Source organism: Vitis riparia, chromosome 7 (genome assembly GCF_004353265.1).
Source record: "Vitis riparia cultivar Riparia Gloire de Montpellier isolate 1030 chromosome 7, EGFV_Vit.rip_1.0, whole genome shotgun sequence".
Lineage (NCBI taxonomy): Eukaryota > Viridiplantae > Streptophyta > Magnoliopsida > Vitales > Vitaceae > Vitis > Vitis riparia.
This window is the reverse complement of record NC_048437.1, coordinates 28,723,646-28,749,931: the sequence shown is the minus strand read 5'-3', so window position 1 is coordinate 28,749,931 and position 26,286 is coordinate 28,723,646. Positions and strand designations below refer to the sequence as shown.

General features: G+C 31.3%; 3 protein-coding genes across 4 annotated transcripts; all 3 read left to right on the top strand.

The window, feature by feature from the left end:
- Window positions 1-1,239: 1,239 nt before the first annotated feature.
- On the top strand, window positions 1,240-24,538 carry LOC117918316 (endo-1,3;1,4-beta-D-glucanase-like). Of its 2 annotated transcripts, XM_034834870.1 has the most exons (8): window positions 1,240-1,470; window positions 2,672-2,693; window positions 3,472-3,592; window positions 3,699-3,789; window positions 3,911-4,000; window positions 4,222-4,322; window positions 4,402-4,431; window positions 23,849-24,538. In XM_034834870.1, the coding sequence occupies exons 1-8, from the start codon at window positions 1,323-1,325 to the stop codon at window positions 23,957-23,959; spliced, it is 714 nt and encodes a 237-aa protein (XP_034690761.1). In that variant the 5' UTR covers window positions 1,240-1,322; the 3' UTR covers window positions 23,960-24,538. The 2 variants fall into 2 exon arrangements, with proteins under 2 accessions (XP_034690761.1, XP_034690760.1); XM_034834869.1 differs by lacking the exon at window positions 23,849-24,538 and having other exon boundaries at window positions 1,245-1,470; window positions 4,402-4,745.
- LOC117918313 (endo-1,3;1,4-beta-D-glucanase-like) lies at window positions 5,589-8,640 on the top strand. The gene is made up of 7 exons (XM_034834865.1): window positions 5,589-5,842; window positions 6,744-6,765; window positions 6,894-7,011; window positions 7,130-7,220; window positions 7,371-7,460; window positions 8,155-8,255; window positions 8,339-8,640. Exons 1-7 carry the CDS (start codon window positions 5,695-5,697, stop codon window positions 8,477-8,479), a joined length of 711 nt encoding a protein of 236 aa, XP_034690756.1. The 5' UTR covers window positions 5,589-5,694; the 3' UTR covers window positions 8,480-8,640.
- Window positions 13,709-16,447, top strand: LOC117918312 (endo-1,3;1,4-beta-D-glucanase-like). The gene is made up of 7 exons (XM_034834864.1): window positions 13,709-13,988; window positions 14,884-14,905; window positions 15,052-15,169; window positions 15,288-15,378; window positions 15,529-15,618; window positions 15,946-16,046; window positions 16,130-16,447. The coding sequence occupies exons 1-7, from the start codon at window positions 13,724-13,726 to the stop codon at window positions 16,268-16,270; spliced, it is 828 nt and encodes a 275-aa protein (XP_034690755.1). The 5' UTR covers window positions 13,709-13,723; the 3' UTR covers window positions 16,271-16,447.
- Window positions 24,539-26,286: the final 1,748 nt, after the last annotated feature.

Genomic DNA, 26,286 nt, shown 5'->3' with positions numbered 1-26,286 from the left:
CCAACATCCACAAATAATAAATAAAATCTTTGTAATCCCTTATATAATAATGATTTTATTTCCTATATTACATAAATCCTTCATCTTCTCATATATTTTTTAAATAAAATTGAATAATTTTTTTGTTAATTGAAATCAACAATAAAATAAGAAATTTTAAAAAATAAAAATACAATTAAAACTAAAACACATAAAAATTAAATACAATTAAAAACAAAAAAAAAATAAAATACATAATATTTTATTTTTATATTTTTAGTTTTAAAGTTTTAATCGTATTTTTTAATTTTTAAAATTTCTTATTTTATTAATCTCAAATCGGTTTTTACAATAAATAAAAAATTGTTAATTAGTGTTATTAACATCACACGAATAAAGTCATTTTAGGAAATAAATTATTTAAGTTATGAAAAAAGTGCACGTATTTTAAAATATTTGTAAATAGGTAAAGATAAAATTGATTTATAAAAGCTGAGGTTTTTTTATCTATATTTCTCCAAATTATTGTATCAAAACCCATTTTTTCCAATTAAATTTATATAAATATAAATTACTAGTAATTATGAGAAGTTGTAGCATTGATGAATTCACCTATAAATTAAATTTTGGGAATATATATAATTTTTTATTTAAATCTTTTTAAATATTATTTTTTATTTATTTATAAATATAATATATCTTATTATATATATTACCTTACAGTATCATGTCTTATTAAAAAAAATATCTTAAGATATGTATTTCTTATTTAACGGGATAAGATATTATATCTTATCCTTCTAATCAGATATAATTTGGTATAAATATTTATAGAAGTTATATTATTAAGAATCTTACCAAGACTCGACCATTAAATAGGTTTTACATCTCCCAACATATCTATATATTTAGAACATATATTAATCAAAGATATCTCATATGAAAATAATATAAAAAAATTGAGTGGAAAATCAATCATACCATCTCACTATGTATCATATCCCATTTACGATTGAATGTAAAATATAATAAGTAACAAGATAACTTATGAATCAAATGTAAGATAAAAATATATTATTTCTTCCCTTATCCTATTCAATACCACATGGGGCGAAGGTTGAAATAGACTGATATTATCAAGTTTAAATGATACACTAGTTCATGAGGCAGATGACACGACGTCGTTTCATACCAGACACAAATGATTAGAAGCAGCCAATGAGGATAAGCATGCTAGTACGCAAGAGAAGCTGTGGATAAAACCATTCCACCAGGCTTGCTGTCTCCCTCACTCCATCACTCTCTCTCGCTCTCACTACTGACTCTGTTGGATTGTGAAGGAAATGTCTGGTCCTCAGTGTTGTGAGAATCCACCAGTCCTCAGCTCCAGCTGTGGAGCTGGGTCCGTTGCAGAAATTGGAGGCCTCAAGGCCTACTTTACAGGCCCTCCTGATTCCAAGCTTGTTATTCTTCTTGTTTCAGACATTCTTGGTGATTGCCCACTTCCCCATTCTCTTTCACTTTTGAGTTTTTCATGTTGGATATCATGTTTTGATCTATTTTGTAACATGGGTGTTGCCTGATCTTTGTTCTCCATGCTTAATTCATAATAGTTTCATAGGGCTCTAATATCTCTATCTGCAAGTAGTAATCAGATTACTTGGGTGGATATTTGGGTTGGTCCATTTTTTATCATATTTTACTTTGATCATAGAGTGTCATAGAGTGTTTCTATTTGATAACTTCTTAAAAGTAATTTTAAAATTTTCCTCCCATAAAACACTTCTTATACTAGAAGTACTTTTAATTTGAGGAAAAAAAGCTTTTAAATATAAAATTATGTTATAATTAAAGATTAGAGCAATCCAAGAATAGGACGAACATGAAACTTTAACTTAAAGTCACTATTGGTTCTTTACATGTGACTACCAATAAGTGATAATAATATCTACAAACGATAGCGATACCAAGAAATAGCAACATGTGATAGTAACTTTAAAATTCAGTGTATCAAACTCACATCTGCGTCTTCTTGTACACGTCTATATGATGTGAAATAAGATTGTAATGAACAGAACGGATTGGTATTTTCAACCTTATCTCTTCGTACTCTAAAAGTTGAAAAACTCACCTTTTATAAATCATGTGTCTAATAAATCCATAACGGTAAAATGTAATAAATATTATAAAAAAAAATCATAACAATCCAAGGGGTGATGTGCCATGACAACATTGAATCAATATGACTTTAAATTCTCAAAAATCAATTTTAATTCTTAAAAAAAAAAATGAAAGTCCAACATATTGTTAGGTATTTCTTCTAAGGGAGTGAGCATAAAAGGTTATAGTTTTACATTAGTATTGTTAAGATGAAGGAATATGTAGAGAAGTGAGAAAAAAACTAAATTTGTTGGTTATATCTTGATCTCAATGGTGCATCCCCTACTCTTTCCCTCATTAGGCTTTGATCAAGGACGTATGATGTTATTTTGAAGAAAATGATTTGATATGTTAAATTGTTTTTAGTTATTAGCATTGTATTTGAATTTCAAATAGATTGAAAGAAAGTTCTAGAAATCTAATTAAAAGCATATGTTTTGTAACGGTTCTTGAATGAGTTATAAACTTGTTTATTATAATTTTTTTTCCTCGTTAATTTGCATATTCATTTTTATATTTGGACTTTTTGCAGGGTATGAAGCCCCAAAGCTTAGGTATGCCAACTTCTCAACCAAACCAAATATATTTTAGGATCTGAGTGTTTGAATTCTCATAGTTAATGATATAGTTAACCCAAAGTTATGAAATTTGGCTTTAATGTGGATCTTTTGTTACTTTTTTTTTTTGTATTATTATTTATATTTATCATGAGTAAAAGAATCATTACTCATAGTATCCTCGATCCAAATCAACTTATTTTTTATTTTATTTTTATTTATGTCATGTAACTCTTAGCTAGGTTTGGGTAGAATGATAGAATAGTCGAACAAGTAAAAGTATTAGTAGCATAGCAAAAATGCATTCCTTATCATTAATATGTTTATTCTTGGTAATTGTGGTCTTTGGGAAGAATTGGATAGTTGTAAATAACCCAAGACTTAGATTTTTAGTATGTTTTCTACCTTTTATCAATAATTTATTATTATTATCATTTTTTTTTACTCATGGGGAAAAGGACTGAATGAAGTAAAATGCAACAAGAAAATCCACCATTTGAAATCTGTAGTCTTTATTGGTGATGTTCACCCTCACCTTTCTGTACATAAAAAAAAGAAAAAAATTTCATATCATTATATCAAATGGTTTATAGCTTTAATCACATGTAATTATGTGAATTTTTTGAGATTAAGAATATAGTATTTCTAAAAAGAACTTTTAATCTTTTTAATAATTAAATTTTTTTATATTCCAAGGAATAAAAAGAGTAAAAACACTTTGTAAATCACTGCGCAATTTAATTTCATTTATCTGTCAAACTTTTTTTCTTTGAAGGAAGCTTGCTGACAAGGTTGCAGCAGCCGGATTCTATGTGGTGGTTCCTGACTTCTTCCATGGAGATCCCTTTGTCCCTGAAACCAAGACTTTACCAGTCTGGATAAAATCTCATGGACCGGTCTGTTTCTGACCTTAATCCGAAACCGAGTTGCATTTATTTTTCATTTATATATTATTTGCATTTAATTACTTATCATCATAGTCCTTTTCTCTGTTCTTGTTAGGATAAGGGATTTGAAGATGTAAAGCCAATAGTTGCAGCACTGAAAAGTAAAGGCATAAATTCAATTGGGGCTGCAGGGTTTTGCTGGGGTGGTGAGATTTCTTGAATTTTGCCCTTATTCTTTGGTTATTTTTCGAGTATATAAGTAAATACGAGAATCTATTAATTCTTCAAGCTGGCTAAGGTCCTGATCACTAATTGGATTCTTATCAGCTAAAGTGGTTGTGGAGCTAGCCAAGGCTGGTGACATTCAAGCTGCAGTGCTCTTACACCCTTCTTTTACCACTGTGGATGATATAAAGGGTACGAATGATCTTAACTTATTGATTATTAAAATAACAAAACAGGGAAAATCCCAGCAAAGTTTAAGCTTACGTGATATCCGAGAGAAAAAGTTTTTAACGCTATACATGTACAAGCTTTTCTTAACTTTGTAAACTTGTTTTAAAACTTTGAAAGGCCTTTGATAGTTCATGACTTGTCTTAAGTTTTGATGATGCTGATTAATTAACGGTTCTATACAGAGATCAAGGCCCCAATCTCTATATTGGGAGCTGAAACCGACCATGTTTCTCCGCCAGAGCTTGTCAAACAGTTTGAGGAGGTTTTAGCTACTAAACCCGAGGTATAGGTCTCTAATGATGATTAATTTCCATGACAATTTCTGGACCTTGGAAGACCAATTCCATGTCCTTTTTATACAGATCAAGAGTTTCGTGAAGATATTTCCTGGGGTGGCACATGGATGGGCTGTGAGGTACAAGGTTGACGATGAAGAGGCCGTGAAGCGAGCCGAAGAAGCACAGCAGAACATGATGGACTGGTTTATTGAGCATGTGAAGTAGAGAGGGAGGAGTTGGGCCATTGCAGTGTCTACTGGTCTCCAATTGTAGTCCTTCACTGTCATTCTGCTGTATGATCAATAATGAGCTCGGAAGTAAACTCAACGTTCTGTTCTTTGAACTGAGTTGATCTATTGTGTTCTGCCGTGGATTTTTACTATTGAATCATTGCAAATAAAAAGGAGAGTACTGAAAGTTATGTGTCATTGACTCATTGCAAGCTTAGGCATGCTTCAGCAGCTCACATCACTGGGTGGCAGCTGCTTCCTGCTGCTGCTGATAAAGATGGCGAAATGTAAGTGGTGGCCGATCATGCACCACCGTCTGAAATTTTAAATTGTATATATATAATAAAAATATTATTAAAAGAAATTGAATCAGAATAAATGTATACATATAATAAAAAAAAGTTAATTTAAATTTTAAATAAAATATTATGAATACTTACCATTTTCAAAATTATAAATATATATTAAAAAATATAATTTACAATTTATTGATTTATTAAAATATTAATATCTATACTTTATAATTTTAATAAAATGTTATTATATTTGAACAAAAAAAAACATATTTTTCTTACTAATGTTATTATTTTCAAAATTCAATATTGCATTATTTATTTATTTTGTATTTGTTATTTATAATTTAAATTTTGTTTTAAAGTGGATAGAAGTTTGTATGAAATGTTAATATATTATGATTGATTTATTAAAATTTTTAAAATGTTATTACATTATTTATTTATTTTTAAAAAAGTATAATTTAAATATTTATCTAAAAATTTTGATAATTTGAGAAAATAATAAATAAATAAAAAAAGCTTGGCGCATTTAATAAGATGGATGAGAAAGGGACCATTTAGTAATTATCTTAAAAAGTATGTATCAAGACGTAATTTTAACGAACACAGGGGACTAGATTTCAAAGAAAAAGTGTAAAAGGCTTCGAATCATAACGGTCAAAAGGTAATGATTTATACATTATTTTAAAAAGTAAGTAATAAAGACGGAATTTTCACGAGCATCCCTTGAGTGGATGATAGGCATTAGGGAGTCGTTTCAGATAAGCACAAGGCTCATTCGCATACACCATTCCATAAGGCTCGCCGTCTCTGTCACTCTCTCATTCACTCTGCTGGATTGCGAAGAAGAAATGTCAGGCCCTCAGTGCTGTGAGAATCCACCAACCCTCAGCTCCAGCAGTGGAGCTGGGTGTGTTACAGAAATTGGAGGCCTCAAGGCCTATGTTTCAGGCCCTTCTGATTCCAAGCTTGCTATTCTTCTTATTTCAGACGTTTATGGTGACCACCCACTTCTCTATTTCTCTTCCACTCTGAAATTTTCACGTTGGATCTCATGTTTTGATCTGTTTTAATTTCTTACATGGGTGTTGCCTGATTTTTGTTTTATTCATTAGACTAAAATATCTCTTTCTGCGAGTAGTGATCGGATTACTTGGTTGGATCTCTGGGTTAGATTCCATTTTTAATCATAGCATGCCTATTGATACTTAAAATAATTTCATCATGATTTTGGGTATTTCTTCTAGGGAGGAAGTGACTGTAGAAATAGAAGGTGATAGTTCTAAGGCTTTTTGAGGTTATTAACTTATTGTTAGGATGAAGACATATGTTGAGAAGTGAGAAAAATATTATATTTGTTGCTTTGATCTTGATCCTCATTAGGCTTTGAATGAAGAGATGTCGTATGTGCTAAAACCAGTTTGATTGGACTTTTGTTTTTCTACTGTCATCAAATTCTGACATGGTTTGTGGATGGTACCTATTAGAACATTTTGAGGAAGCAATTGAAGTTGGATTTCTCCTACGAATTAAAACCTTTTCATGTCTTATTCATGTCTTATTCATTGGAACCAACAAAGCATTTCTCCTACGAATTCCTCCCCATGCAGACATCTATGGCAAAACTCTCCTTTTTTCAAAGATTGTGAATGTTTCAGTTTTGTTGCGTTCTGGTACTATTTTTTTTATAGTTATTTGTGGTTTTCTTTTTCATCTTTCGGGTGAACTCTCAGTAGACAGGTGATTGTTTCTTGAGAAAACTTTGATTGTATTTTGAATTTCAGATAGACAGAAAGGAAGTTCTAGATTTCGGACTAAATACACATGAGTTACCAACTTGTTTATCATAATGGTTTTTGTTCGTTTGCATATTCATTTTCTTATTCGGACTATTTTGCAGGGTATGAAGCCCCAAATCTTAGGTATGTCTACTGCTCAACCATGCCTAATATGCAATAGGATCCAAGTATTTGAATTCTCGTAATTACTAATGTTCTATTTGTGCAGATTTTAAGATTAATATCATTATCTTTCTACCTTGACTCTAAAGGAACCTTGCGGACAAAGTTGCGGGTGCTGGATTCTACGTGGTGGTCCCTGACTTCTTCTATGGAGATCCATTTTTACCTGAAACCAATATACCAGTTTGGATAAAAGCGCATGGAACGGTTTGTTTCTGATTTTATCCAAAATAGAGTTGCATTTATTTTTTGTTTACATATCCATCATTATGTAAGTTTTATTCATCAGCCTTACTATCACATTCCTTTTTGCTGTTGTTGTTAGGATAAAGGATTTGAAGATGCAAAACCGATTATTGCAGAACTGAGAAGTAAAGGCATAAACGCAATTGGAGCAGCAGGATTTTGCTGGGGTGGTGAGTTGTCTCTTTCACCTTGTTCTTAGTTAATCTTTCATGTTAACAGTGTCTTTTTTCCATTATGATATTGCACCAAGTATATTAGTATGACTGATTTATCCTGCATCTAGTTGGCCAAGGTTCTGACTGAATTGAATTCTATATCAGCAAAAGTGGCCATTGAGCTATCCAAGGCTGGTCACATTCAAGCTGCAGTGCTCTTACACCCTTCTTTTGTCAATGTGGATGATATAAAGGGTATGAATCTTAACCTTTAGAATATGTGCGTTTTTGTTAGGATTGAGCCAATGGGCCCAACATGGTTGACGCTTAGCACATCCGAAGGGAAGGCCAGAGGCTCAGAACCGTGACCCCTCAATCCACCAATTGTTTATTTGTTTCAATTAAGAAGGCGTCCCCAAGAGGAATCGAAACTAGGACTAAACCTTATGTCCAACCAACTTCTAGTACCATCTGGGCTAGTTTGGATATAAGGTTTAGTCCTAGTTTCGATTCCTCTTGGGGACACCTCGATCCTTAATTAGAACAAATAAACAATTGGTGAATTGAGGGTTCATGGTTCTGGGCCTTTGGCCTTCCCTTCGGACGTGCTAAGCGCCAACCATGTTGGGCCATATGGCTCAATCCTAACAATTTTCCCCTGAAAGATTCTGCATCTGGCTCTAATTCACAGCTTGCACACTCCCTGGATGGTAGCTTTCGTATGGTATGGAATTCACAGCTTTCAACCTAGTTAGGTGCCTTCAGTCAAAAAATAAACAATGAAACTTCCAAAAAAGCAGTAATAAAACTGGGTTAGTACCAGTTCTCCGATGCTCCAAATAACACACACACCAGTTACCTAGTCACCTTGGGTTCCAATGAGGTATACTGTAGTTTGTTCATGACTTGTTTCAAGTTTTGATGATGCTGATCAGCAGCCCTTTGACAGAGGTTAAGGCACCAATTGCTATATTGGGAGCTGAAATTGACCAATATTCTCCACCAAAGCTCCTCAAACAGTTCGAGGAGGTTCTATCCACTAAACCCGAGGTATAAATCTCTCCTGTTTTGGCATTAAAATTGCAGATGATTTCTGCACCTTTGAACACCAATCCCATGCTGATTTTTCACAGGTCAACGGTTACGTGAAGATATTTCCTGGGGTTGATCATGGATGGTCTGTCAGGTACAAGGTTGAAGATGAAGAGGCCGTGAAGCAAGCCGAGGAAGCACACCAGAACATGATGGACTGGTTTGCTCAGTATGTTAAGTAAAGAGGACTTGGGCTATAAGAGTTTATGGTCTCTAGTTATAGTTCACTGCTATTCTGCTGTATTATCAATAAGGAGCCCAGATGGCTGAGATTCCATTTAGATGTTGTGTGGAGATTGAGTTATTCTGTTGTGTTTTAATGTAATGCCCAAGTTTTTTTTTTAAAAGGGTAATTTAGGAAATTCATAATAATGATATTAAATTAATTAATTTAATAAAATGGAAGAGGGGTGAAAAGGTAATTTTACGAATAATATCCTAGGTATAAATAAAAAATTCTCTTCTTGCTGTTCTTTTCTGAATCGTATTCCTGTTCGCAAAGAGTTTCCAGAGAACGTGAAGTTGAGGTCAGATTTCAAGGTTTGAATAACAAACTTTTATAGGTAAGATTCTAACCCCTAAATTATTATTTTAGATTCATTAGTTAATTTCAAGCACATTAGATATATTTTTTTAAAAAAAAAACTCCAAATCTAGATTAGGGTTAGTTTATTATTATTATTTTTAATTCGTTTTAAATCAAATAGTGAAAATTTAAGATTTTGATTTATTGTTGGAATTGGGGAGATCTTAAGTTTTTTTTTAGAAAAAAAAAAAAAAAGATTCTTTGGAAGATTTCGATTTAGGTTAGGGTTAATTTTTGAAAAAAAAAAATTAGGTTAAAATATTGAAATTAGGAATATCAGTTGTTCTTTTGATGAAAATAGGAAAATTCAAAATTTCTTAGATGAATAGATCTAAGTAATGAATATAAATAAATAAATGTGAGAGTAAATAAAAATATTGTTATTTGAGACTTAAGAAAAAAAGAGGAAGGAACACGTGTGCACACCGGGGAAAGTTGGAGAATGATAAAATAAATAAATAAATAAATTATATATATATATATATAAATAATAAGATATGTACACATGGATGGATGGTGTTTGGTAGTTAATGTATGTGGGTGTATATATATATATATATATATTTATTATATTGACAATAATGAAAAATTGTTGGGGATAAAGTTTATGTTTGAAAAAAAAAGTGAGAGAATAGAAGTTTTAAATAAAAGAAAGTAAAGTTTTTTGGTATTATAATTATACTAATGATGAGTATAAGTTAATAAATAACATAGAAATTAATTAGTGAAATAAATTATAGTTTAATTTAATTAAGTTGTGTCCAAATAAAAAAAAAATTAAAATAAAGTTTTATATGAATTAAAATTTTATTAAATTTTTTTAAATTATGAATATATTAAATTATCTTTCATAATTAAAAATATTAATTTGAATACCTAAAATTTTAGGATTAACAAACCTATAATTTTAGATCAATAGTAATGATTATTTCTCTTATATTTGTTAGGTGAAGAGTAGATTTTCAGGATTATTTTTCTCCAAAGTTTTTGAGGACTTCTTTTGAGGTAAGGGAAATTAATGCAGTTATTAAATTCTTTTTTTGAAACAATTTTATATATATATATATATATATATATATAATTTGAAAACGTTTGAGTTATATTCCGTTTTATGCATAGATCAAACCTGTTTTGCATGAAAAATATGTTAGAATTTTATATTATGTTTTTGACAAATAAATGTGGAGATATTATATGTTGTAAATTTGAATAAATGAAATAAATATTTAACTCTGATTTGTTCAGCCCTTGTCAACGGGATATAATAGTTGACTTTTGACCTTTGTCAATAGGATATAATAGTTGACTTTTACATTTCTTGGTGGGGAATGTAATTGATTTGAACCCCAACCTCTAGGGGTTTCGGTTAGAGGTTACTAGTACTAATAGTGTTTGGTTCCATCCACCTTAAAGGAACAATTTGAGGCTAGCCACCCATTTGAAAAGTCCCACCTAATTGGGCACCCTTTGATGTTTGATAACCAGAGTAAATAAATTATTGGAATGTTTTGACTGAATTTGAGATGAAATTGTTTGAATCGGAAATAAATGCATACAGTTAGAAATTTTGAATGTATTGGCAAAAAAAAAAAAAAAAAAATTTACTCACAGCTTTATGAAAATGATTGATTACAATATCTCCTATTTTGCAAGTGAGTTTGAAATATTTGATCCATGGACTGTATTAATGTTCCTTATTAGGCTATGAGCTCATTCCCATTTGTTGACTACTTTTCAGGTACCCTTAGTTCGGGTGAGAAGTGATGGCTAGGCTGATGAATAGTCATCATTAGGATTTGACTTAAGATTTTATGTTGGATTTTGTTCAACTGTTAGCTGTGTTCATTTGGATCTTTTGGTATTTGGAAGTTATTTGGATATTGATCCTTCAAATTTTATGTTAGAGCAAAGTTGAGTTTTGGAGATTTTGAAATTTGTTCTAGTACTTGAATTGTTTAAGTTTACAAATATTTGGACAATGGATTTTGGATAGTGGATGTTTTAGTTTTGAAATTGAATTTTAAGGATTTTAGATTTTGTTCCGCTACTCTGAATAGGTATTTGGTAATTGATAACTTCCGATTACAAGATAATTGTTTGGGTCAGGTTACACTGCAAACCTTCGGGTTTAAAGTGTGAAATGACCGTCACGCCCTTGGAGTGGGTCTTGGGGCATGACATTTAAGATAGAAAACCTGTGTCTATGGTTGGATACTCAAACCCCCTACATCTCTGCCAGGAAGTGTTGACTTCTTCTGGCCTTGGCATACGTGGTCCAGGCAAAAGCTTCGATACTAACAAATTAGAGACTTTTCTCAATAGTACGGTAATTAAAAAAAATTATTCTTAAATTATTGTAGTAAAAAAAGTTATTACAAATATATGGTAGTTTTTGCCACCTAAGAGAGAGGGTGAACAGATAAATTTTTTTTTTAACCAAAATCGTCTTTTCAAAAGAAGATTTTATTTCCATTTAAAAAATAAATAAAAATTCAAAAGGGAAATCGTGTCTTTAAGAGACGAGTTCCTCTAAGGTTTTAAAAAAACAATAAATAAAGGCCCGCGAAATTGGGCCGAATTGTGGCCCAAAATATGGCTTGGTGGGGGTGCCACGTGGATCACCCTCAAAATTCAAACAAAAGAAACAAAAGGAAAGAAAAAGGGTGGGGGGCGGTCTGGCAGCGTGCCACGTGGCAGCTGGGTGCTCAGGTGTGGCTGCTGCCCCTTCCCTTTTGCCCAGGAGGGCTGCGCCCGTCCGTTCTTTCCATGGCGATTCCGACTATCTCGAGCGACGTCGGCAGCCACGAGGGGTCTCTTCAAGACACGAGTTCTTTTGAGGAAAAAAAAAAAAATTATATATATATATATATAATTTGGGATTTAAAAAAATATATATATTAATTTTTTTCAAGGGAACTCGTCTCTTGAAGAGACAAGTTCCCTTGAGGATTTTTTTTTTTGTTTGGGATTTTTTTTATGGGAACTCGTCTCTTCAAGAGACGATTTCCCTTGAGTTTTTATTTTTTTTATAATTTGTAATAAATGTTAAAAAAAATATTAATTTTTTTTAATGAAAATCGTCTTTTCAAGAGACGATTTTTCTTTTGAATTATTTTTTTTTAAAATAGAAATAAAATCGTCTTTTGAAAAGACGATTTTGGTTTTAAAAAAAAATTTATTCGTTCACCCTCTTTCTTAGGTGGCAAAAACTACCATATGTTTGTAATAACTTTTTCTATTACAATAATTTAACAATAATTTTTTTAAATTATCGTACTATTGAAAAAAGTCCAACATATTAGTGTTAAAACATAAAAAGAGAAGTAACGACACAAATCAAACGATTCTTAACTTTTAAGTGATCATTTTCCATTTTTACCCTTCCATACAATTACATTGAAGCATTTGTTTAAACGACGTCGTTTTTCTTGGGCGTATTCATTTTCTCTTCTTCTTTCTCTGTTTCCCATAGCTCTGAAAACTCACCCTCTCATGAAGAAGAGGACAACATGTCTCATTCACAGTGGTGTGACAACCCACCAACCCTGACCTCAAGCTGTGCAGGAGGCTCTGTTGTAGAAGTTGGAGGTCTTAAATAACGCCTACGTTGCTGGCCCTTCTGATTCCAACTATTCTTTTTGTTTCTGACATTTTTGCTGATTACCCACTTGATCATTTCTCTTCCAACATGCGTGATTCATGTTTTTATTTCATAGAGGATTTTCATAATTGATTTTAAGTTAAATTATAATTAGATTACTGATTTAAGATTTATTATTTAATTTTTATTAAAATTTATTTTAAATTATTAAATTGACGTATAAATGATTTTCAGACTTTAAGGTTTATATTTTACTCTCACTCATTTCTCTAATAATTTTTTTTTTTTGAGAAGGATCAAAAATACATTATCAATCAAATGATATTTTATATATTTTTAAGTTTTAAGATTTATATCTTATTCTTATTTATTTGTGGCTTCAACTACAGTCCTCCAATAATGCTTTTTTCGATAGGTAGGTATCAAAAAGATACTACCAATTAGGTAGTGCCACATATATTTTCAAGATCATGGTTTGGGTTTTATTCTCATTTATTTGCACTCTCGAATTTAAATCTTAATCATTTGTATCATGATTTAACGATTTAGATTTTATTACACATATTCAATGGTCTGGATTTGAACTTTGCTGCTGCTGATAAAGATGGCGAAATGTAAGTGGTGGCCGATACCGCGGTATGAAATTTTAAATCGTATATATATAATAAAAATATTATTAAAAGAAATTGAATCAGAATAAATGTATACATATAATAAAAAAAAAAGTTAATTTAAAGTTTAAATAAAATATTATGAATACTTATCATTTTCAAAATTACAAATATATATTAAAAAGTATAATTTACAATTTATTGATTTATTAAAATATTACTATCTATACTTTATAATTTTAAAAAAATGTTATCATATTTGAACAAAAAAAACTATTTTTCTTACTAATGTTATTATTTTCAAATTTTAATATCACATTATTTATTTATTTTGTATTTATTATTTATAATTTATAATTTGTTTTTAAGTGGATAGAAATTTGTATGAAATGTTAATATATTATGATTGATTTATTAAATTTTTTAAAAGGTTATTACATTATTTATTTATTTCTCAAAAAAGTATAATTTAAATATTTATCTAAAAATTTTGATAATTTGAGAAAATAATAAATAAATAAATAAATAGCTTGGCGCATTTAATAAGATGGATGAGAAAGGGACCATTTAGTAATTATCTTAAAAAGCATGTATCAAGACGGAATTTTCACGAGCATCCCTTGACTGGATGATAGGCATTAGGGAGTCGTTTCAAATAAGCACACGGCTCATTCGCATACACCGTTCCATAAGGCTCGCCGTCTCTGTGACTCTCTCATTCACTCTGCTGGATTCCGAAGAAGAAATGTCAGGCCCTCAGTGCTGTGAGAATCCACCAACCCTCAGCTCCAGCAGTGGAGCTGGGTGTGTTACAGAAATTGGAGGCCTCAAGGCCTATGTTTCAGGCCCTTCTGATTCCAAGCTTGCTATTCTTCTACTTTCAGACGCTTTTGGTGACCACCCACTTCTCTATTTCTCTTCCACTCTGAAATTTTCACGTTGGATCTCATGTTTTGATCTGTTTTCTTACATGGTGTTGCCTGATTTTTGTTTTCCATGCATGATTCATTAGACTAAAATATCTCTTTCTGCGAGTAGTGATCGGATTACTTGGTTGGATCTCTGGGTTAGATTCCATTTTTAATCATAGCATGCCTATTGATACTTACAATAATTTCATCATGATTTTGGGTATTTCTTCTAGGGAGGAAGTGACTGTAGAAATAGAAGGTGATAGTTCTAAGGCTTTTTGAGGTTATTAACTTATTGTTAGGATGAAGACATATGTTGAGAAGTGAGAAAAATATTATATTTGTTGCTTTGATCTTGATCCTCATTAGGCTTTGAATGAAGAGATGTCATATGTGCTAAAACCAGTTGGATTGGACTTTTGTTTTTCTACTGTCATCAAATTCTGACATGGTTTGTGGATGGTAGAAACCCTATTAGAACACTTTGAGGAAGCAATTGAAGTTGGATCAATAGCAGTTAAAACCATTTCATGTCTTATTCACTGGAACCAACAAAGCATTTCTCCTACGAATTCCTCCCCATGCAGACATCTATGGCAAAACTCTCCTTTTTTCAAAGATTGTGAATGTTTCAGTTTTGTTGCGTTCTGGTACTATTTTTTTTATAGTTATTTGTGGTTTTCTTTTTCATCTTTCGGGTGAACTCTCAGTAGACAGGTGATTGTTTCTTGAGAAAACTTTGATTGTATTTTGAATTTCAGATAGACAGAAAGGAAGTTCTAGATTTCGGACTAAATACACATGAGTTACCAACTTGTTTATCATAATGGTTTTTGTTCGTTTGCATATTCATTTTCTTATTCGGACTATTTTGCAGGGTATGAAGCCCCAAATCTTAGGTATGTCTACTGCTCAACCATGCCTAATATGCAATAGGATCCAAGTATTTGAATTCTCGTAGTTACTAATGTTAAGTAGATTATAACGCATAATTTTGTGCAGATTTTAAGATTAATATCATCATCTTTCTACTTTGACTCTAAAGGAACCTTGCTGACAAAGTTGCGGGTGCTGGATTCTACGTGGTGGTCCCTGACTTCTTCTATGGAGATCCATATTTACCTGAAACCAATATACCAGTCTGGAAAAAAGCGCATGGAACGGTTTGTTTATGATTTTATCCAAAATAGAGTTGCATTTATTTTTCATTTACATATCCATCATTATGTAAGTTTTATTCATCAGCCTTACTATCACATTCCTTTTTGCTGTTGTTGTTAGGATAAAGGATTTGAAGATGCAAAACCGATTATTGCAGAACTGAGAAGTAAAGGCATAAACATAATTGGAGCAGCAGGATTTTGCTGGGGTGGTGAGTTGTCTCTTTCACCTTGTTCTTAGTTAATCTTTCATGTTAACAGTGTCTTTTTTCCTTTATGATATTGCACCAAGTATATAAGTATGATCGATTAATTCTGCATCTAGCTGGCTAAAGTTCTGACTGAATTGAATTCTATATCAGCAAAAGTGGTCGTTGAGCTATCCAAGGCTGGTCACATTCAAGCTGCAGTGCTCTTACACCCTTCTTTTGTCACTGTGGATGATATAAAGGGTATGAATCTTAACCTTTAGAATATGTTATTTTCCCCTGAAAGGTTCTGCATCTGTCTCTAATTGACAGCTTGCACACTCCCTGGATGGTAGCTTTCATATGGTATGGAATTCACAACTTTCAACCTAGTTAGGTGCCTTCAGTCAAAAAATAAACAATGAAACTTCCAAAAAAGCAGTAATAAAACTGGGTTACTAGCAGTTCTCCGATGCTCCAAATAACACACACACCAGTTACCTAATCACCTTGGGTTCCGATGAGGTATACTGTAGTTTTTTCATGACTTGTTTCAAGTTTTGATGATGCTGATCGGCAGCTCTTTGACAGAGATTAAGGCACCAATTGCTATATTGGGAGCTGAAATTGACCATGCGTCTCCACCGGAGCTCCTCAAACAGTTCGAGGAGGTTCTATCCACTAAACCCGAGGTATAAATCTCTCCTGTTTTGGAATTAAAATTGCAGATGATTTCTGCACCTTTGAACACCAATCCCATGCTGATTTTTCACAGGTCAACGGTTACGTGAAGATATTTCCTGGGGTTGAACATGGATGGTCTGTCAGGTACAAGGTTGAAGATGAAGAGGCCGTGAAGCAAGCCGAGGAAGCACACCAGAACATGATGGACTGGTTTGCCCAGTATGTTAAGTAAAGAGGACTTGGGCTATAAGAGTTTATGGTCTCTAGTTATAGTTCACTGCTATTCTGCTGTATTATCAATAATGAGCCCAGATGGCTGAACTTCCATTTAGATGTTGTGTGGAAATTGAGTTATTCTGTTGTGTTTTAACTTTTAAGATAGAAAACCAGTGTCTACGATTTAACCAAACCTGTGTCTATGGTTGGATCCTCAAACCCCTACATCTCTGCCGGAAGTGTTGACTTCTTCTGCCTTGGCATACGTGGTCCAGGCAAAAGCTTCGATACTAACATATTAGTGTTAAAACATAAAAACAAAAGTAACGACACAAATCAAACGATTCTTAACTTTTAACTGATCATTTTCCATTTTTACCCTTCCATATAATTACATTGAAGCATTTGTTCAAACGACGTCGTTTTTCTTAGGCGTATTCATTTTCTCTTCTTCTTTCTCTGTTTCCCATAGCTCTGAAAACTCACCCTCTCAGGAAGAAGAAGAGGACAACATGTCTCATTCACAGTGGTGTGACAACCCACCAACTCTGACCTCAAGCTGTGGAGGAGGCTCTGTTGTAGAAGTTGGAGGTCTTAACGCCTACGTTGCTGGCCCTTCTGATTCCAAGCATGCTATTCTTTTTGTTTGACATTTTTGCTGATTACCCACTTGATCATTTCTCTTCCAATACGCGTGATTCATGTTTTTATTTCATACTTCATATAAGAGGATTTTCATAATTGATTTTTAAGTTAAATTATAATTAGATTATTGATTTAAGATTTATTATTTAATTTTTATTAAAATATTAAAATTATTTGATAAAATTTATTTTAAATCATTAAATTGACATATTTATTTACGTCATAAATTATCATTAGAGTATCTATGAAAGTTAACTATGCCAATTAGGTGGGTAGGTATTGAAAAGACACTACCAAGTAGGTGGTGCTACGAATATTTTCAAACTTTAAGGTTTATATTTTACTCTCACTCATTTCTTTAATAATACTTTTTTCGAGAGATATCAAAAAGATATTATCAATCAAATGATATTACATATATATTTAAGTTTTAAGATTTATATCTTATTCTTATTTATTTATGGCCTCAACTATAGTCCTCTAACAATACTTTTTCCTCTAGGTACCGAAAAGATACTACCAATTAGGTAGTGCCATGTATATTTTCAAGATCATGGTTTGGGTTTTATTCTCATTTATTTGCACTATCGAATTTAAATTTCATTCATTTGTACCATGGTTCAACGGTTTAAATTTCATTACACATATTCAATGATCTAGATTTGGACTTTGCTGGATATCATGATAGTACCTTTGCATTTTCCCTACTTTTATTCTCATCTTTGCACCAATTTACTTGAAATTGTAAGTCAAGTTTAATAAGTCTTGTTGATTCAAAGTTAGTTTGATTAGTGATAAAATTTACCAAGCTTTACAAAACTTAATTGAAAATCGAGTACGAGTAAATACTTATTAAATAATTACACTACTGTATTACGACAAATATTTCACTCGGTAAGTAAAAACTTTTAACTTTTTTAACGAGTTTACTAATTTTTAAAAAAAATTATATTAAGGATAGAACTCTAAGATAAAGGAGATTTAATGTCTTGGATTCAAAGTTTGAACTGATTATTTTCAAAATTTCTCAAATTATCAACTGAAAGCGATCGCGTCATTTTTTTTCTTTATACTCAATTATATTTCTTTGATTTTTCCTCAAAAATTGAATTAATTATTATCAGAATTTCCTCAATCAAAAGTAGTGTAAAATAATTATATTAATTTCTCATCTATACACCACTGTACTTCTTTGATTTTTTATTAGACGAACGGATTCCAAATCAAATAAGATTTTATCACTACGGTTCTTTAAAACAGTAATTTGAGCAGATGATACGGCGTCGTTTTTTTGATAAGCACAGAGGCTAGTATATGAAGTATCAACCGAAGTTTGTGGAGGCTCGCCGTCATTCTCACTCTCTCACTGTCTCGTTGAAGAAGAAATGTCAGGCCCTCAGTGCTGTGAGAATCCACCAACCCTCAGCTCCAGCAGTGGAGCTGGGTGTGTTGCAGAAATTGGAGGCCCCAAGGCTTATGTTTCAGGCCCTTCTGATTCCAAGCTTGCTATTCTTCTCGTTTCGGACGTTTCACTCCACTATTTCTCTTCCAATTTGAAAATTTCATGTTGGATCTCATGTTTTGATCTATTTTCTTACATGGGTGTTGCCTGATTTTTGTTTTCCATGCATGATTCATTAGACTAAAATATCTCTATCTGCGAGTAGTGATCGGATTACTTGGTTGGATCTCTGGGTTAGATTCCATTTTTAATCATAGCATGCCTATTGATACTTACAATAATTTCATCATGATTTTGGGCATTTCTTCTAGGGAGGAAGGTTTTAAGGCTTTTTGAGGTTATGAACTAACTTATTGTTAGGATGAAGACATATGTTGAGAAGTGAGAAAAAGATCTTATCTGTTGCTTTGATGTTGATCCTCATTAGGCTTTGAATGCAGAGATGTCATGTGTGCTAAAACCAGTTTGATTGGACTTTTGTTTTTCTACTGTCATCGAATTCTGACATGGTTTGTGGATGGTAGAAACCCCATTAGAACATTTTGAGGAAGTGATTGAAATTTGATCAATAGCAGGTAGAATTCATCAAATTAAGCTGATTTTAGTCCATTTGTCTTATTCATCGGAACCAACAATGCATTGCTCCTATGAATTCCTCCCCATGCAGGCATCTTTGGCAAAATTCTGTGTGGTCCTTTTTGAAAGATTGTGAATGTTTCAGTTTTGTTGCACTCTGGTACTAATGTTTTTTTAGTTATTTGCGGTTCTCTTTTTTCTCTTTTGGGTGAACTACTCTCAGTAGACAGGTGATTGTTTCTTGAGGAAATTTTGACTGTATTTTGAATTTCAGATAGATAGAAAGGAAGTTCTAGATTTCCGACTAAATACACGAGTTATCAACTTGTTTATCATAATGGTTTTTGTTTGTTTGCATATTCATTTTCTTATTTGGACTATTTTGCAGGGTATGAAGCCCCAAATCTTAGGTATGTCTACTACTCAACCATGCCTAATATGCAATAGGATCCAAGTATTTGAATTCTCATAGTTACCAATGTTCTATTTTTAGTATTTTTTTTTTTTTTGACCTTTTTAACTGATTGTTTGTTTTTCCATCAAGGAGTTATTGGGAAAGGAGAGAAAGGATAGAAACTCTGGAATCATACAATAGGGGATTAAGAAAATGATAGAAAATATATGAGCAACACAAGATTCACAAAAAACCTTCCAATAAATAGATTACTCAAAGACAATTACGGAATTGCATAGTCATTCTAAGCTTGAATTCCTTTAATTAAGGGTAATGAAAGACGACAAAGGAAGAGAATAACTTTACCTCTAGTCTTTTTATTTGATTCTAAGTTTCAACTCCAAAGACCCCTGATTTTTCCTATCTAGAATTGCAGTCCTGAGATGTAAGTATGTGCTGAATATTTTTATGATAAATCATGTTAAACCACTTTTCTCTAGCTTCTGATAGGGGCCAAATAGAATAAGGTGTAACAAGAAAATCCACAAACTGAAACTTAATGTTTTTATTCATCATTTTCACCTTCAGATTTAAGTACACAAAAAAGGAAGAAAATTTTTCTTCACATTGGCACTGGATGTTAAGTAGATTATAGCGTGTAATTATGTGCAGATTTTAAGATTAATAAAATTATCTTTCTACTTTTACTCTAAAAGTTGGGAAACTCGCCTCTTATAGATGATCATGTGTCTAATAAATCTATAATGGTAAAATGTAATAAATATTAAAAAAAAATAAAAATCGTAACAATCCAAGGGGTGATGATGTGCCATGAAAACATTGAATCAATATGACTTTAAATTTTCAAAAATCAATTTTAATTCTGAAAGAGAAAAAAAAAAAAAAAACGAAAGTCCAACATATTGTTAGGTATTTCTTCTGAGGAGGGAGTGACCATAAAAGGTTATAGTTTTACATATGAGTATTGTTAAGATGAAGGCATATGTAGAGAAGTGAGAAAAAGACTAAATTTGTTGGTTATATAATGATCTCAATGGTGCATCACCCACTCTTTCCCTTGTTGGGCGTTGATCAAGGATGTATGATGTTATTTTGAAGAAAATGATTTGGTCTATTGAATTGTTTTTAGTTATTAGCATTGTATTTGAATTTCAAATAGATTGAAAGAAAGTTCTAGAACTCTAATTAAAGGCAAATGTTTTGAAACGGTTCTTGAATGAGCTATAAACTTGTTTATCATAATTTTTTTTCCTCATTTGCATATTCATTTTTTATATTTGGACTTTTTGCAGGGTATGAAGCCCCAAATCTTAGGTATGCCTACTTCTCAACCAAGCCAAATATGCTTTAAGATTTGAGTGTTTGAATTCTCATAGTTAATGATATAGCTGACCCAAAGTTATGAAACTTGGCTTCGGTGTGGTTCTTTTGTTACTTTTTTTTTTTATTATTATTATTTATATTTATCACGAGTAAGAGAATCATTACTCATAGTATGTAACGCCCAAGTTTTCTTTTAAAGGGTAATTTAGGAATTCTTAATAATGATATTAAATTAATTAATTAATTAATTTAATAAAAAGGAAGAGGGGTAAAAGGGTAATTTTACGAATAAATACCCTAGGTATAAATTAGAAATTTTATTCTTTCCATTCTTTTCTGAATAGAGTTCCTGTTCGCAGAATTCCAGAGAACGTAGGTTGGAGTCAGATTTCAGGGTTGAAGAACAGATCTCTATAGGTAAGAATCTAACCCCTAGTTTAATATTTTAGATTCATTGATTAATTTCAAACACATTAGATATATTTTTTTGGAAAACCCCAAATCTAGATTAGGGTTAAATTATTTTTTTAAATTCGTTTTAATATCAAAATAATAAAAATTTAAGATTTTGATTTTATTGTTGGAATTTAGGAGATCTTGAATTTTATTAGAAAAAAAAAAATCCTTGGAAAGTTTTGATTTTAGGTTAGGGTTAATTTAAAAAAAAAAAAAAAAAAAAAAAAAAAAAACAAGAGAACGCCGCGTGTCCACAGCACTGGAAGGAAAATAAAATAAAAAAAAAACAAACAAAACAAAAACAAAAGGGGCGTACGCGTGCTGTGAAAAAAAAAACTTACTTTTTGGTTTGGTGTACCCGAGAGTCATGGCTTTTGAATTGTTTAATTATAATAATAATAATAATAATAATAATAATAATAATAATAATTAGTTTTAGATTAATAAATAAGATAATAGTAATAATGATTTTTTTTTTGTAATAAATAGAATGAGAGATTTAGCAATATATATATATATATATATATATATATATATATATATATATATATATATATATATATATTATATATATATAGAATTTTATAATGAAATAAAATTGTAATTTAATTAAATTAGTAATGTGTTATTAGAAACAAATTGGGAATTTATTAATTATAATTAAATAAGGAATAGAGTAATTAAATTATTACTTTGTTAATAAAAAAATATTAATCTTAACATTTAGAAATTTTAGGATTATCAGATTTATATTTTGAGGTAAATAGTAATAGTGATATTTTTTATTGTGTTAGGTGAGAAGTAGACATTTCAGGGTTATTTTTCCTTCAAGGTCTTTGCATATTTTGAGGTAAGGGAAGTTAATGCAATATTTATAAAATTAAATTATTTTATATGTTCTTTTGAATTGTGAAAAAGAAAATGATATTTTGTTACCATGCCTGGATCAAATTGTTTTGCACTAAATATTATGTTGAAATATTTTGTTTTATTGATGACACAAAATATGAAGATATTATGTTGTATAAATTTGAATACTTGAACAAAAACATCACTCTGGTTTATTTGGCCCTTGTCAACGGGATATAATAGTTGACTATTCGGCCCTGTCAACGGGATATAATAGTTGACCTTTACATTTCATGGTGGGAATGTAATTGATTTGGACCCCAGCCTCTAGGGGTTTGGTTAGAGGTTACTAGTACTAGTAGTGTTTGGTTCCGTCCACCAGGAACAATTTGAGGCTAGCCACCCATTTGAAAAGTCCCACCTAACTGGGCATTTGATATTTGATAACCAGAGTAATGAAAATTGAATGGATTTGATTGAATCTTATGTGAAAGTGTTTGAATTTGATATGAAAATGGTTGGTTGAATTTTGAATATATTAGTATTTTTGAAACTCTGATATTTGATGAGAAAAAAAAAATGATATCTCCTATTTGAAATGAAAATATTTGATCCATGAATTGCATTAATATTCCTTATTGGGCTGTGAGCTCATTCCCAATTGTTGAAATTTTTTCAGGTACTCTTAGTTCGGGTGAGGAGTGATGGCTAGGCTGAGGAATAGTCATCATTAGAATTTGACTTAGGATTTTATGTTGGATTTGTTTTAACTGTTAGTTATGTTCATTTGGATCATTTGATATTTGGAAGTATTTGGAAATTGAATTTGAGGATTTTAGATTTTGTTCTGCTACTCTGAACAGGTATTTGGTAATTGGTAACATCCAGTTACAATATGATTATTTGGGTCAGATTATACTTTAAGCCTTCGGGTTTGAGGTGTAAAATGACCGTCACGCCCTTGGAGTGGGTCTTGGGGCGTGACATAGTATGCCCGATCCAAATCAACTTTTTTTTTATTTTATTTTGTTTATGTCATGTAACTCTCAGCTAGGTTTGGGTAGAATAACATAATAGCCAGGCAAGTAAAAGTATTAATAGCATAGCAAAATGCATTCCTCATCATTAATATGTTCGGTCTTGGTAATTGTGGTCTCCGGGAAGAATTTGGGTAGTTGAAAATAACCCAAGACTTAGATTTTTAGTACGTTTTCTACCTTTTTATCAATAATTTATTTTTTTATTTTTATTTTTATTTTTTTATTTTTGACTATCAAGGACTCGGGGGGAAAGGACTAAATGAAGTAAAATGCAACAAGAAAATCCACCACCTGAAATCTATAGTCTTTATTGGTGTTGTTCACCCTCACATTTCTGTACATAAAAAGAAGAAAAAAATTCATATCATTGGCATATCAAATGGTTTATAGCTTTAACAAGATGTAATTATGTGAATTTTTATAAATTAAGAATACATTTGATAGTGATTCTAAAAAGTGTTTTTAACCTTTTTAATACTTAAAATTTTTTATATTCTAAGGAATGGAAAGAGTAAAAACACTTTGTAAAATCACTGTCAAACGCACTCTAATATCATTATTTGTCAACTTCTTTTCTTTGAAGGAAGCTTGCTGACAAGGTTGCAGTGGCCAGATTCTATGTGGCGGTCCCTGACTTCTTCCATGGAGATCCCTTTGTCCCTGAAACCAAGACTTTACCAGTCTGGATAAAATCTCATGGACCGCTCTGTTTCTGACCTTAATCCGAAACCGAGTTGCATTTATTTTTCATTTACATATTACTTGCATTTAATTACTTATCATCATAGTCCTTTTCTCTGTTCTTGTTAGGATAAGGGATTTCCTGGGGTGGCACATGGATGGGCTGTGAGGTACAAGGTTGACGATGAAGAGGCCGTGAAGCAAGCCGAAGAAGCACAGCAGAACATGATGGACTGGCTTATTGAGTATGTGAAGTAGAGAGGGAGGAGTTGGGCCATTGCAGTGTCAGCTGGTCTCCAATTGTAGTGCTTCACTGTTATTCTGCTGTGTCATCAATAATGAGCTTGGAAGTAAACTACGTTCTGTTCTTTGAATTGAGTTGATCTATTGTGTTCTGCTATGGATTTTTACTATTGAATCATTGCAAATAAAGAGGAGAGTACTGAAAATTATGTGTCATTGCAAGCTTGGGCATGCTTCAGCAGCTCACATCACTGTGGCAGCTGCTTCCTGCTGCTGCTGATAAAGATGGTGAAATGTAAGTGGTGGCCGATCATGCACCGCCGTCTGGGCGGCTGCTTCTCCACCATCCCGGCTTTGTTGAGTCGATAATATGAGTACCCAGTTGGATTGAACTCCCAGACCGAGTGTCTTTCTCATCCTTAGGTGACTCTCTGCCTCTGGCAATTTTCATGTTCTTAAGCTGCCCCTCAAGCTTGTTCTGCCTTCTGGGTCATCTACACTTTCAGTAGGCATTAAAAAGGCACTATCAAATCAGGTGGTGCCGAATATATATTTTCGACTTCCAATATTTTGACCTAATTTCATTTGTTTGTATTCCTGTTCAATAATTTAGATCTTATCATATACAGTTAATGGTTCAAATGTGAACTTTGGTAGGTATCAGTACGAAACTTTTTACATTTTCCTTAACTTTCTTTGTATTTTTGTACCACACTATTTAAAATTAAAAGTTGGTATGTCTTGTTTGATTTGGTACATTTAACTAGTGACAAAAATCACCAAGATTTAAATAAAAAATAAAAAAGTTATTAAAAATAACTTAAAACAAAAAATTTATTTTAATTATTAAAAGAAATTGAATACACTTTCAGCAGGCATTAAAAAGGCACTATTAAATCAGGTGGTGCGGAATATATATTTTCGACTTCTAATGTTTTGATTTAATTTCATTTGTTTGTACTCATGTTCAATAATTTAGATCTTATCATATACAGTTAATGGTTCAAATGTGAACTTTGGTAGGTATCACTACGAAACTTTTAACATTTTCTTTAACTTTGTTTGTATTTTTGCACCACACTATTTAAAATTGAAAGTTGTATGTCTTGTTTGATTTGGTACGTTTAACTAGTGACAAAAATCACCAAGATTTAAAAAAAAAAATGAAAAAGTTATTAAAAATAATTTAAAACTAAAAATTTATTTCAATTATTAGAAGAAATTGAATACACTTTCAACAGGTATTAAAAAGGCACTATCAAATCACGTGGTGTCGAATATATATTTTCGACTTCCAATGTTTTGACCTAATTTCATTTGTTTGTATTCCTATTCAATAATTTAGATCTTATCATATACAGTTAATGGTTCAAATGTGAACTTTGGTAGGTATCACTACAAAAATTTAACATTTTCCTTAACTTTGTTTGTATTTTTGCACCACACTATTTAAAATTGAAAGTTGGTATGTCTTGTTTGATTTGGTACGTTTAACTAGTGACAAAAATCACCAAGAGTTAAAAAAAAAATGAAAAAGTTATTAAAAATAATTTAAAACTAAAAATTTATTTCAATTATTAGAAGAAATTGAATACACTTTCAACAAGCATTAAAAAGGCACTATCAAATCAGGTGGTGCCGAATATATATTTTTGACCTCCAATGTTTTAACCTAATTTCATTTGTTTGTATTCCTATTCAATAATTTAGATCTTATCATATACAGTTAACGGTTGAAATGTGAACTTTGGTAGGTATCACTACAAAACTTTTAACATTTTCCTTAACTTTGTTTGTTTTTTTGCACCACACTATTTTAAATTGAAAGTTGGTATGTCTTGTTTGATTTGGTATGTTTAACTAGTGACAAAAATCACCAAGATTAAAAAAAAATGAAAAAGTTATTAAAAATAATTTAAAACTAAAAATTTATTTCAATTATTAGAAGAAATTGAATACACTTTCAGCCGACATTAAAAAGGCACTATTTAATCAGGTGGTGCCGAATATATATTTTCGACTTCCAATGTTTTGACCTAATTTCATTTATTTGTATTCCTATTCAATAATTTAGATCTTATCATATCCAGTTAACGGTTCAAATGTGAACTTTGGTAGGTATCACTATGAAACTTTTAACATTTTCCTTAACTTTGTTTGTATTTTTGCACCATGCTATTTAAAATTGAAAGTTGATATGTCTTGTTTGATTTGATACGTTTAACTAGTGACAAAAATCATCAAGATTAAAAAAAAAAAATGAAAAAGTTATTAAAAATAAATTGAAACTAAAAATTTATTTCAATTATTAGAAGAAATTGAATCAGAATAAATATATACAT